At 47.1% G+C, this 14,225-nt stretch overlaps 1 protein-coding gene across 7 annotated transcripts in view; it reads right to left on the bottom strand.

The window, feature by feature from the left end:
• CASZ1 (castor zinc finger 1) overlaps positions 1-14,225 on the bottom strand; it is a 205,378-nt gene that overhangs the window by 30,105 nt on the left and 161,048 nt on the right. For 5 of the 7 annotated variants that reach the window (XM_048518932.1, XM_048518931.1, XM_048518937.1 and 2 more), the window contains 3 exons: positions 14,103-14,171; positions 3,375-3,465; positions 584-748 (listed from right to left, as the gene is read on the bottom strand). In XM_048518932.1, the coding sequence (XP_048374889.1) occupies positions 584-748; positions 3,375-3,465; positions 14,103-14,171 (325 nt within the window). The remainder of the gene's footprint in view (positions 1-583; positions 749-3,374; positions 3,466-14,102; positions 14,172-14,225) is intronic. The other 2 variants (XM_048518935.1, XM_048518933.1) reach the window with 2 other exon arrangements.

The raw sequence follows: 14,225 nt of genomic DNA, 5'->3' as shown, positions 1-14,225 counted from the left end.
CTATTCCAAATCCCAGTTCTGCAGTTCTTGGGTGTTTCTACATGCAGAAAAGTTTGCCCAGATGTAAGAGAGGGTCTTGTCAGAGGAAAGACCCTCCAGGGACAATTTGCAGAGAAAGGAAGATTAGTGATTGCTGACTGCAGCGCTTATCTTCTTAACTTCCCAACGCTTTTAGGCTGGTTAGAGAGAAAATTATACCTAGAGTCTATCTCTGGGCTTCCTGGTTCAACAGATATCAGAACATGGGTCTCACACAGCCATGCCAATGATGTATGTTCAGCTGTGTTTCCGGATAATCCCCTGATCCCACTCTGAATTCTTTGCTCAAACATAGCCACAGTGCTATTCTTTGCTAGAAGAAGTCATCCTCTTAACACAGCTGATCTGCTGGAATCCCATTATAAATCCCCATTGCAACATATTAGCCCCACAGGGTTGTGCAGAGGACAGTGGCTCTCTGGTAGCACTTTGGATGTGTACCACACAGGAACACAATTCTATCAGCAGACACAAGTCGATGATGCAGCTCCTAGGCCCTTCTCCACAGTGGCAAAAAGGGGACTCCCTGGCTGGGTATTGTTACCTGCATGCAGTGGTAGTGTGTGCTTTTCCCATTCAGGTGGCAGCCATGATAGTAAACGCTGCAGTCATCCAGGGGGCTGAAACGCATGAAGCCATGCTGAAGGGAATTGTCGCGCTTCTTGTGCATGTTGTAATGCCGGATCACGTCTTGCTTACTTGTGAATCTCTGGTGGCAAGATGGAGATGCACAGTGTGAGAGGTGCCAGAACTAGGGGAGGGGGAGGGGTTGTCTCAGAGCAAATACTTCTTTGCACATACTCAGCAATGACATGATTTCACCCTGTTAAAGTAACCACTAAGAAAATTTTCACAAGTGTCAGAGGAGTGCTCCGTGGTATCTCGTGTTCTTTGTGTGCATTTGTGAACAGTGTAGATGAGATGAGAGCCAATTTCAGGTGAAATGAACTAATTTTGGTTGAAAAAGTCTTATGTTGCAAATTCCAGGCCTGGGAAGTTCCAGAAAGGTTGTGATTATTCTGTGTGAAAGCAGCCTAAGTTGGTAAAGTTGGCTTTTTTGAACTGCAAATTCCCATTCTTGGAGATCTCCCATGACGGTCTCCACATCTGGAGAGTCAATTCCCAATCAAATGTTTGGGTTTCCCAAGCCTGATCACAGGGGCTGCTGGCTGTTTTCAGCCTGGAATGGGAGTGGATCATCAGGACGGGAAGACTCTCCTCTGGACACCTTGGGGGAAATGGATAGATGAGTCTTTCTAAGATGAGAGTGCAGCTAGAAGGGAATGTGCTATGGCAAGAAATGACTGGAGGGTTTTCTCATCCTGCCGCCCCCACCCCCTTGTGCTGGCTTATAAAGTAGCTTCACTTACTGTGGCCAGTGAGAAAGGCAGGGCAGGAATGGGAATGGGCACATCTGGATGGGGCAGAAGGTCTCTGTCCTGCCTCCAAGGCAGGCTTGTCACATAACTGACCCACCTACAGTTCAAACTGAAATATGTCCACAACTCACTTTATGCTAATCCTCTCCTTCAGTTTCCCAAACAAGGGAACTATCACTGCCCATACAAAACAAAGTGTCGCAATGTTGACTTTGACAGAGAAAGGAGTGATAAACACAGTATGAAATCACTTTTTAAAATGGTGACCGTTTGTGAAACCCCATGTACAGAAATATTTAAATATTTCCGTAACAAAAGACAGATGACAGGTTGCCCCCCCCCCCCACACACATTTTGCTTTTCCGCTCAAAAAATAAATCCTGATTGCTTTTATTAAACTTCGGGATTTACATGGGAACTCCAAAGAAGACCGGAGCACTGATTTCCCTGAGGCGTTATATTATAGGAATTCCGTTGCCAATCACCCTTAATTTGCGGTCACTTATTACTGAACGCCGTTCATTATAAAAATATATCTCAACTGCAGGATAATTTGCATTTACAAAAAATCACCCTAAAGCTGTCTCCCCTCCTGGGATCAAGCATATTTCTTCCCCTCTTCCCAAGCCAGGACAGCTCCTCCCTTCATCGCCACAGAATCCTTTTTCTCTCTTCTTGTTTTACTTGTTCTTCAAGGCCTGCCGTGCTATTAGGGATTGACTCCTCAGACAGTGCATCTCCTTTCTAATACTGACTGGTCACTCCTCACATCCCTGATTTGATCAGTGGGAGCCAATGGCCTGCTATCTTTGGAAGAGCAGTCTGTTTCTGGCGCTGCGGTCCCATCGTTCCTTTGAGGCACATGGAAGGGCAGAAAACCAAGCTCAGCTGCAACAATTCCTGGGAATTCCTCTCCCCAATGAACTAACCACTGAATGAGTGGATTCACACTCTCAAATGTGAGGTGTTGGGTAAACAAACCCATCATGGGATCAGGATCTGGCTTGACAATTCTGTGCTGACAGCAGGTCTAGCCTGGCTTATGCTTTTTTCCTCCTCCTCCTCAGTCACCATTACAATCCAGCTATCCCTCCCCTGAATGAAAATGCAGGTCAAACACAGCTGCTCATCTGACTGAGTGTTTTTCTTTGGTAGCAGCCAAAACATCGCGTGGTTGGCCAGGCAAACGCTGAGGTGAATTAACTAACCACCCCATTTGTAAGTTCCTCACTACAGAAACAAAAATGCAGGCAGATGTCAGCTGGCTAAGGTTTCCCCCTGGCTATGCTGTGTGAAGCTGATTCTACCTGTATAAAAATGGCAGAACATCAAGAAATCAGCCCTTCCTTTTGTAAGAAACCATATATTAATGGGTAGGGTTATATGGTGACTTTCCCACAAGCTGGCATGGTGGGGGTATAGGTGGCTGGACTTGTGAACGCCCATGAGACGTGTGATGGGTGTTGGAAAAATGTTCAGAGCCCCTATGTATGTCACCTTCTGCTTGCTGCAGGAGACCATGTACAATCAATGCCATGTGCAAGATGCCACTGCAAATGGCACAAAATACTCAATGCTGCACATGGGTACGCTTGCAACAACCACGGGCAGACAATGCACAGAAAGTCCTAAGACTTTCTGGCAGCTACCAATGCTTATATGAATTAGTTCTTCAGCTTGAATTAGTTCTTGCTACCTGCACATTTTACAGATTTTCTCAGGACATGGAACAGTGATTCTAGAACACATTGCTGTATTCACAAGATCACGTCCTCAGTGCCAAAAGCCGCCAAGACAGACAACCAAAGATGGCTTCATGGCAGAACGTCTGCCTTAAAACATGTTCAGCATTTACTCTGGTTTTGAAAAGATCCTGCTGCCTGTGGGGAAATCATGTCAAGAGGAGTGTGCAGTTCAAGGTCTGCCCTGCATTCTCTTGGGCCACTTTTCTTTTACCTGATAGTTGCACTCCGGGTCAAGGCAGTGATAATGTTCCCGGTATTGGTACGCACAGTGAATGTGTCCGCAGTGCTGGCTTCCTGAAAACCTGAAGGGAAAAAAAGACAAGGAGGGAGGAAGTATGAATGGAAAGGGCAGCTCTTTAAGGACAGCAATCATAGCCATCTCCCCCCCCCCCCCCCCCCGCGTTCGGATTAGGTGGGCATTAACTTCAAGTCAGTCTCACTCTCAGCGAAGTTTCAGAGAGCAACTGTGTTGGTCTGCAGTAGAAGGATGAACAGAGTCCAGAAGCACCTCAGAGACCAACAAGATTCTCAGGAAATGAGTCAAAACTCCCTTTGTCAGATATGAAATACCTGATGAAGGACTCTTGACGGACTGGCCTCTAAAGGATGGTGCATAGGAAAGGACACCTCAATAAGAAGTGGCGGTGGAGTTTACAGGCATTTAACCTAACCTCTTGCCTGGCTTGTGATGGATGGGGCAGGGGCTACAGAATAGAAGAGGAGGAGTTTGGATTTATATCCCCCCTTATCTCCTGTAAAGAGACTCAAGGGGGCTTACAAACTCCTTCCCTTCCTCTCCCCACAACAGACACCTTGTGAGGTAGGTGGGGCTGAGAGAGTTCTGAAGAACTGTGACTAGGCCAAGGTCACCCAGCAGGAATGTAGGAGAGCAGAAGCCAATCTGGTCCACCAGATAAGACTCCACTGCTCATGTGGAGAAGTGGGGAATCAACTGCTCTTAACCATTACATCATGCTGGCTCTCCTACTTATACCAAATAAGCCAGGATGCAATCCTCTTTGCACTTGCTGAGAACATGGAGAGCAGCATGCTAGAAATTAGATGGTGTCATAATGAGAAAGAATCAATCTGAGTCCCTTGAGAGTTTAGGCTAAGGGATATGAACTCCTCAAGGCATCTCTCAGACAACTCTGCCAACATCTCTCATCACTGGGGAAGCTGAAGGAAACAAGCAAGGTACCATGTCCCCACTGAATCAAGAAGGTTCAAGGTTCTTGGCACAATCACTGTACACTCACCCTTTCTGGGACATACCCAATTAAGCTCAGACTAGGAAGCCCAAATTCTGAACTCAGAATACAATATGAAAATGAGACATGTGTACTACATACAATTTGTCCATCTATCTTGATTTAGATTGTCAAACAATGACAGTGTTTCCTTGTAATGCACAACATGAGCAGGTTCATGACCATGTGGGGTTCCTTTTGGGGTGCTGACAGTCACTGCGAGAAACAAAGGAAGGTGCAGGAGCAACAGAGATGGAAGGAGAGGCAGAGGGCAGTTCATGGTCCGTAGGCCTTTAGACAAGCAGAGAATGGAGATGTTCTACCGACAGTGGGGAAAGGCTTGGAGAAACCAAAATGGTTTGGAGCATATTGTCAAGTAATTTGGAAGAAATGGGAGACTGAAAGGGGGCTCTGAGGGGAAATGCTGAGAGCGCAATCACCATCTGCTGCAGGGTTCCAAATGCCATACTGCACTAGGGGCCGTGCGAGGGCCCTGAGAGATGGGCATCAAAGAGGAGAACATAAGAACATAAGAACAAGCCAGCTGGATCAGACCAAAGTCCATCTAGTCCAGCATTCTGCTACTTCCGTGAGTGGCCCTAGCCCTTAGGAGTGCCTTTTGGAGCTCACACTTTGCAGGATAGTGGGAACCTTGTAATGGCCTTCTCTGGGTGGCTAAGGTTGCTCCCGATCACCCTGGTCTACTAAAGGCATTTTAATCTCAGATCCAAGGAGGATCAAGATTGGTAGCCATAAATCGACTTCTCCTCCATAAATCTGTCCAAGCCCCTTTTAAAGCTATCCAGGTTAGTGGCCATCACCCCCCCTCCTGTGTCAGCATATTCCAAACACCAATCACCATCGTTAGCGTGAAGAAGTAGTTTCCCTTTTTATTGAGTCCCTAATTCTTCCCCAGCATTTCTCAATGAATGCCCCCTGGTTCTGAGAATATTGTGAGAAAGAGAGAAAATTTCTCTGTCAACATGTTTCTACCCCATGCATAATTTTTGTAGACTTCAATCCATATCCCCCCTCAATAGCCTCACCTCTCCAGAATCCTAAAGAGTCCCAAACGCTGCAGCCTCTCCTCATAGGGAAGGTGCTCCAGTCCCTCAATCATCCTTGTTGCCCTTCTCTGCACTTTTTCTATCTCTTCAATATCCTTTTTGAGATGCGGCGACCAGAACCCCCAGGAGCTAAGAACTGAGGAGGAAACCAAAGTTCAGGCCCTAGTCAGATGGCGGGAACAGAGGAGGATGAAAGAGGAGAATGGTGGCACTAGATAAGGCATGTGCAATATGTAACAAGGAAGAGAGAGGTCAATTGTGGAGACAGCCGGGTCTTCAGGAGAGCGAAAGGGGGGTTAATTGACAGAAGAGAGAGACATTGCTGAAAAATTAAATTGCTGCTTTGCCTTGGCATTCACAAAGAGAGAAGGGGACAGATGCCAGAAGCAGACATGCCTTTCCCAGGGGAGGACAGAGGAAAGGGGGTGGGGGAAGAGAAGTACTGCAAGAAATCAAGATCACACCAGAAAGGTGACTGAGAAACTTGAGCAGCAGCATAGAAACAAAGTGGGAAAGGAAAAGAAAGAGTCAACAGCAAGTCTCGGTGTTCAGGGGATGGGCTTGTCTGCATTCCAAAAGGATCAAGTCCCTCCAAAAGAATGCAAGCTCTGGAGAATGGGCACAAGCGCCCTGCTGCTCAGGCAACCGTTCCGCTTCAGCAGAGAAGTGGCACAAACCCTGGGCATCATAGTTCTGCCATGTGGCTGTTTTGCAGAGGGTGCCCTTGGAAAACTACAATTCCGTAAGGGACCTGGAAGGAAACCCAGCTGAAATCTGCATTTCAGCTGGCAATAACTTGTCTGCAATTGGAGTCAACACTCAGATGCTCCAACAACTTTTTATTTCTCCAGGTTCCAAGGAAGTCACAACAGATCAGAGGGCCCACGAGCTCTCCAGACAGAGCCAAGCACTTCTTCAAGCCCCCTTGATTTCAGGGAGACAGTAAAGCAGGCCCTGAAGTCTCTCTGGTTGCAATCAACGAGCCCTTAACTTGGAACAAACCATGCCTTTTCCTTCCAGGTTCAATGGTGCAGAAGACTGCAACTATTTTGGTGTGTCAAATCCCCGGGCACCATATGCCTGATGAGCTTTGGCTGGTTCCCCACCCATCTTTCTGGCTGATGGAGCATCAGGTTTTGCCAGACTTCAAGTGACAACGCTGGATAGCCTTTTCTCTTCCTATTGCATCCCTTCCTCAACCCAGAGGACAGGGCTGGATGCCCTGTTCTCCTGGCACCAGAGTGAGAACCATAAATACTTCCAAAGTTTGCCTTGGAACTCTGCCCTTGAGGCTCTTGGTTCTTGCCCCTCTTAGCCTGCCTGCCTGGTTCCTTTGGTCCCCCTCTCCCAGACCTCCAGGAGAGAGATCCTCGCTTTATCCAGGAGGAAACCCAATCTTGCACCCCTTTTATCCTTCTCTCGCAGGACTGATTTCAAGGGAGGTTGCAGGGCCTTCGTGGGCTGTTCACCTGCTTCCCGACCCAGGGAGAACATGCATGCTTTTTTCCCCACACCCTACTCATGAGCATGGGGAGGCCTAAAGGAATGCCTGAAGTTGGATGAATGAGCCACTTCCTAGGGGCTCTTATATAGCATTGGTCGCATGGTGTTTGTCATGAACAGAGAAGAGAGCTAGCAGAATTCTCATTGGAGTAGAAAAGCAACATTTCCATAGAGAAGGAACCCTTCTGCAACCTTACTGATTTACATTATCATTTATTAATAAATGGCTTGTTTATTATTTATGACATTGGTTGCCTTCCAGGGGCCAAAAAGGCAGGATGCAAACATGAAAATGCACAGGCAAGCCTCGTGAGCATCCAAAGAAGTCCGACTGCATGACCTCCATTGGCAAAAAGGATCCCAGCCTGCTCCAGTGAGAAGTTCATTCATTGTATGTGGCAGATACAGCTTTGCCAAGTCTTACACTAGATGTTGCTTGTAGGTGAGGAGGAACAAATTCATTCAGTTTGTGCACAGAGCTGGCAAGCAGATTCCATTCTCCCTCATAGGTGAATACCAGAAGATAAGAACTGCCTGATGTCCAATATTAAGAGGGTTGAGGGGATGTGTCCTGGGAGGGGGTCTTCAGGCCACGTGTTTAAAAGGTTCCTAAAGGATTATGTTTCTCTCTGGCTTTTCCTGACACTTGAAACAGTTCAAACTTATTAATTTTTAACGGCTAGCATCTGTTCAGATTCTTAAAACAGAAAAGCTCACACACCCCACACACTCGCTGACATGTGCACTCGGGCACACCTGCTAATTCTGCACAAATGCCCACCCCCTCCCTGCTCATTTACATGGAGCCAAAACACAGTGCTTGGGACACTGGCAGAGACCAATTAAATGCATATTTCAGGGTGATTCAGTCAACCACTTCCGGGTCCGATGTGGAAGCCATGAAGATGAAACATACAAATCAGACAGACAGTAAATGCCACTGTCTCAACTAGGCCAGGTCTCTCCTGCCATCGTGGCCATGGAAGGCCTCGCTCAGTTATCCAGGGAACCTAGCAGGAGGTGTATGGGGTTGCCAGATCTCGGGGTTTTCAACTCTTCCTTGTGGCATCTCTGTAGTAAAAGAACAGGGATAGGTGGGCCCTGGGACCCCACCTTCTCCCCTAGAAGAAGAAGAGGAGTTTGGATTTATATCCCCCCTTTCTCTCCTGCAGGAGACTCAAAGGGGCTGACAATCTCCTTGCCCTTCCCCCCTCACAACAAACACCCTGTGAGGTGGGTGGGGCTGAGAGAGCTCCAAGAAGCTGTGACCAGCCCAAGGTCACCCAGCTGGCGTGTGTGGGAGTGCACAGGCTAATCTGAATTCCCCAGATAAGCCTCCACAGCTCAGGCGGCAGAGCTGGGAATCAAACCCGGTTCCTCCAGATTAGATACACGAGCTCTTAACCTCCTACGCCACTGCTGCTCTAGTCTTAGAAATAAGGGTTGCACGAAGCCTTTGTGCCCTGAAAGGATATGAGCACTTCTGCAGAACCTGGATGCGGAAGTGTTGATGTAATGACGACTGAGCTCTGGTTCAGGTTCCTGCTCTGCTATAGCTTCCTGGTGGACCAGGAGCCCACAGCTATCTACCTATTTTATTGATTGATTGATTGATTGATTGATTGATTGATTGATTAAACTTATAGGCTGCCTCATCCCCGAAGGGCCTAACCAACCTCACAAGGTTATTGTAAGGATAAAATGCCGAGGGTCACAGGAGCTGACTTGGGGTCAGTGGAGGAAGGAGAGGATAGCACTTGGACAGATTATTTCATGTGTGAATGATAAAGCTTGGCCTGAGAACTTCCCCTGTTGCTTCTGCTGCCTCCTTCATCCCCCAACTCCTAGTCCAGGGTTGCTGGCCTCCAGGGGGTGGGCTAGAGCTCTCCTGTTCTCATAACTGATCTCCAGGTGACAGAGATCAGTTCACCTGGAGAAAGAAGCCGCTGTGGAAGGTGGACTTTATGGCATTATGCCACATTGAAGTTCCTCCCCTCCTCAGGCTCTTCGCCCCACATCTCTAGGAAATTACCAACCCAGAGCTGATAACCTTATTTCACTCCCCAATCTTCATCCTCCCCAGGCTCCATGCCTAGACTTCCAGAAATTCCCAGCCTGGAACTGGCAACCCTGTCCAAGTCTCTGCTTCTTGCCCTACTACCGTGTTTCCCCGAAAATAAGACAGTGTCTTATATTAATATTTGCTCCCAAAGATGCGCTATGTCTTATTTTCAGGGGATGTCTTATTTTTCTGTGTTCTGTTTGTCAGGCATGTTTCCAAACAAAAACTTTGCTACATCCTACTTTCAGGGGATGCCTTATATTTCGCAAAACTTCAGCAAAACCTCTACTACGTCTTATTTTCAGGGGATGTCTTATATTCGGGGAAACAGGGTAGGTGACCCCCAATCTGACAGGTATCACCCCTGAACTCCCAGGCTCTGCCTCCCTTGTCAAGGTTCCCTCCTCAGGTGACTGAAACTTGGGCTTACTCAATCTGGCAGCAGACATCACGGACTTTTGTATCATGGTCCTAAAAACAAAGGACCCACAGAAGGGGCCCCCCAACTCACACCACTTCCAGGACAGTCTGGGCCGTCCCACAATATCAGGCCTGAAAAGACACCCATCTTGCTGAGAGGGCCCCAAAACTAGGACAGCTCTGGCCCAAATATTAGTAGGCTGAGTCAGCTGGGATGGCCCCCTGATTATCTAATACCTAAACTGAGGGCATTTCAGTGACAGTTTGTTGCTTTTATCAGGATGGAATATGTCCTATTGATTTTTAAATGTTTGATCTCTTATATGTATTCTGCATTTAGGGACCTCGTTGTAAAGCTGCCTTCCGTGAGTTTTAGAGAACTGGGATGTAAATTATTAAATAAACAAAAATAAAGGCAGAAAAATGCACACGTCTGTGCAAAAAGAACATTTTTTAAAAAATGGAAGATTGATTTATTTATAACTTAACCTACTCAGAACAGATAACGGCTTTTTAAAACCAAGAATATCAATAGATTATATAAATATTGTATTATATTGATAATAAAGCCATTGGAAACTTTAAAGAAAGTTTATCTGCAGATCTAGGCAATCTTTGGCTCAGCATCCACCCCCCACCCCCGCACCACAGATCCAACCCACAGGAAAGTCACTACTGTGAGAAGGAAGCAGAGGGAAAGACCGGGCAGGCTGAATGTAGGCCCTGCACACTCTGCTCTGTCCTCTGGTAGAGCAAACACGCTGTCAGTGTTGAATTAGAAGATCTGAGTTCAACTCCCTTCTCAAACATGAAATCTCCTGAGTTCCCTTGGTTGAGTCGCTGTCTTAAGGCAGGCCTACTTCACAGGGTTGTTCTCAAGATAAATTCCACACGGGATTGAGACGGGCATTTATGGATGCACTATTATGTGACACAAATGTTAACAGTACCGAAAAAGACCTCAGCCACATCCCACTGCAATTTTTGCCTCCAGGAGTCGTACACATTTTGTCCTACGTGAACCATCGCAGTGTGTTACAAAAGTTAGCACCGAGCACAGTCAGGGGAGACCCAAGTTCAGATTCCCATTCAACATGACAAACTCATGCCAGTCATTCTGATTACGCCTAACCTGCCTCACAGGATTGGGAAGGACAGAAAGGAGGAGGAAATACCACACTTGCTCTCCTGAGCTCCTCGAAGGAAGCACATTTTACATTCTATCCTAACTAAACTTATCTTATTTACATGGTGAAGGCTTGTCGAAGGCTTTCACGGCTGGAATCCACTAGCTGTTGTGGGTCTACTGGGCTGGGGTGCTGTGGTCTGGTCATTTTTGCTCCTAATGTTTTGCCTGCATCTATGGCAGGCGTCTTCAGAGGCATGCCACAGTGAGATATGTTTCTCTCTGAGGCACAGTTTGGAGAGATTGTTTGGTGGAGTAGATGTTTTCTCCACCTCACAGAGGGGTGAGGCACATTTGCATGTGTCTGGGCGGAGTTCATTTACTGGTGCATTTTATTTATTTATTCATATCTTACAGCCACGGCATATGGACAGGCTACCAAGACTTTAAAATTAAAACTCAATGGCCGTGATCCAGCAAACCTATAAGGGATGCTTCCTTGGGGGTGGCAGAGGTATCCGTGCACAACGCTAGCCGGTTCTTCTAGCTCCTGCGTTAGTTGACGAAGAGGCAAACTAGCTTTCCAAGTGTATACACAAGGGGGACTCCAGAAACTTCCAAGAAACATGTGACTTTCCACCTTTCCCCTAGACTAGATGTCGTTTCAACATCCCCTGCTCTTGCATCTAACTACAGGTAGCATTTCAGGGCATGCTGGCCGGCAGGAGAGATTCTTGCCACAGGTCTTCTTACCATGCCGGGCACATTCCTTCCACCCACAAAGAGCACCTGAAAAGGGGTCAGAGATTTGCTCCCAAATTATTTGCCATCTAGTTTTTAAGTTCATTCTCTGCTGAATTATGAAAAGCTCATCTTGGTTAATGGTTTCGTGCTGACAGTGGTTCACAGTGCGCTTTATTGGGTTTTAAGTTGCTGCAAACCAGACATATTTAGTGTTTTTGAAGCTTTCTGGACTTTAAAGATTGAGGTTGCTGATGCTGTTTTTTTGAAATTTTGCAGTATATATTTTGTGTACTTTTAACTCATAAAGAGGCTACATTCACTCCCAGTGAACTCACTAAGTGCACGCTGCTAAATACACATGCAGCAAACGCTTATGGCATCTGACACAAGTGCGGCAATGTGCAAGATGCATGGTTTGCTTCATTCCTTTGAGCTGCCAGATCTGGCAAGCACCACTGAGAAACACCCAGATAAATAAATACTAATAAAAATAATAAATACAGAAGTCAGCATGCTTCGCAAGTGTTTACACACTCATTACTCTGTAACGATGAAGCGCGTGACGGGGGGGGAAAAACACACACACTTCAACCGTCCCAATTACAACTGAGGGGGGAGAGGGGAGCAAAACAACCCGTGTAAATAAATATTTAAGCAAGGTCTGAAGATGAACCATCTGCTAATTCACTAATAATAATAATTATTATTATAAAGGAGACTATAGTAGAAGTATAAATATACAGAGGGAAAAGTGAGGCCTCCTTCACCCTCAGCTCGCCACAGAAGCTCGGTTTCCTTGCAGGGGAAAAAAAGAGGCTCATCCCTGGGCAGCTTTTGGCAAGGCCTCTTAACGAACTCATTAAGCTAATTGTGCTGCACAGGCACAATCCCCCTCTCCCTCCCTCCCTTTAATTTAGGGCTTTAAAACAGGTTCTCTCTCTTTTTTTAAAAAAGCGCATGTAAATTAAAGCACATGTAAATTTGTCGTGGCTCCAGATGCCAGAGTAAGTTCCCGTCTTTCGGAAAGCGTCACTCGGCAGGCATCTCCCATCCGTTCGTGACTGGTTCAAGGGGCACCGGGGGGGGGGGGGGGGGGGAGCATAAAAAAATGTGCCCTGAACTTCCTTCCGCAGGCTTTCAAAAACAAATATAATGAAAAGTCACCTTGAGAGGCTGTGGTTTGAAGCGAAGGAGTGATGGAGGGAGGGAGAGGAGAGGAAGAAGGCGCTTAGCCCTTTTCCTGACTGTTACTCTTCCTCCTCAAATTCAGATCCTCCAAGCCCCTCAGGCTGCTTTTCAGTTCTGGGCAGAAACTATCCTCAACTAGCTTGCCAAAACCCCATTTGAAAGCCTTCTGAGCCACTGGCTATGACCGCTTCTTGTGGCAGTGATAGGGACAGAAGGACTGAAGTGCTGGATTCAAATCCAGTAGCACTTTAGAGACCAACAAGATTTTTTGGGCTCGAGCTTTTTCATCAGAACTGAAGTGTAATATCCGAAACAGCAGAGCTATCCAAGCCCAAAGCAGTGAGATGTCTCTGGTAGTGAAAACTGTCTACCTCGTGGTTTCTCGGCAGGGGCTGTGTGCTTCATGGCAGTCCAAGCCAATTTGAGGCCATGTATGGCTCTGAGCGTCTACTGCTACAAAACCTGCAGCCAAGTAGCCGCTACTCACCAAGTGGAGCTGACGCTTTCTGACTAGTGGTTTGAATCTAGCCAAGCAGGGCTATTCTCCTCTGAACTTCCCACCAACACAGCCCCCACTGCCTTCTGCCATTCCAGCTCTCCCTCCCTTGGATCTTGACAAAAGATAAGTTTAAATCTAGTGAGCTTATAACTTATAACCATGCGGGCCCATTGTGTGATTTAAGGTCCCTGAGGAGGAGACTTGGAAGAAGGAAAATGAGCACTAAGTAGGGAGAAGACACTCCCCTATACTCATGACGCACACATCCTTTGGCTTAAAGCAACAGTCGGCCTCTGACTGTGTTACTTATTAATGTGGATTACCACAATTTCTGGTCTCTCTAAAAAAAGAGAACATGCAAAAGTATGAACGAACCCCTTTTCCCTTCACTTTATGTCACCTTGTAGTCAGTACAGCCATAAGGACACAAAATGCTCCCGTCGGGCAGACCTGAGGCCCATCCGACCTCGCATCCTGTCTTCAATGGAGACCCAACCAGGTGTTTTTGGAGAGACCTTCCTATGAGGCATAAAGCCAGTGCTGTACCTTATACTTTCCCCCCTTTCCCTGTACTGGCTTCCAGAGATATGCTGCCATTATACCCAGAGGGCTCAGCTGAGCAGTCCCTGCTAATTGCCACAGTGGTGTCTGTCTGTTAAGGGGCAAAATAAATCTATGGCCAGAGAGAGATGGTGGAGGACTGAACAAGGGGTCGCTCTTTGCAGGGTGTTTACACTCAACCCACTCTTGCCACTGGGGAAGCCCCTTTTCTCAAGGAGTTTTCTTGTGTGTCATGAGAGTGGGATAAAGTGGGAGGTGGGCCCAGGCCTCCAGAGCCCCCTCTTTCTCTTCCTCCTAAGAAAGGGGAGGGGCTTCACAAAGGAAGGCAACATGGTGGCAGCCGTGGGAAGTTGGTGTGGATGTCAGAGAGAAATGGAAAGACTCAGTGCCTGTGACTGGTTTTTACATTTAACCCAGACAAATAGAAAGACCCCGCCCCCTCCTCCTGGGCATTTCTGTCCCGAGACCCCCTCCACACACCTTTCCCAAGAAACCCACGGAGGGGAGGGATCGGCCTACCTGGCAATATATTTCTGGTAAATATTTACATCTTCGGTGACAGCTGGTTTGTCAGTGGTTAATCCGTTCCTAATGAGAAACACACACACATGGCAGAGATGGTTAGCGAGGCGGTGTCATGAC

Source organism: Sphaerodactylus townsendi, linkage group LG16, assembly GCF_021028975.2.
Source record: "Sphaerodactylus townsendi isolate TG3544 linkage group LG16, MPM_Stown_v2.3, whole genome shotgun sequence".
Classification (NCBI taxonomy): domain Eukaryota; kingdom Metazoa; phylum Chordata; class Lepidosauria; order Squamata; family Sphaerodactylidae; genus Sphaerodactylus; species Sphaerodactylus townsendi.
This window is presented reverse-complemented; position numbering and strand designations above follow the sequence as displayed.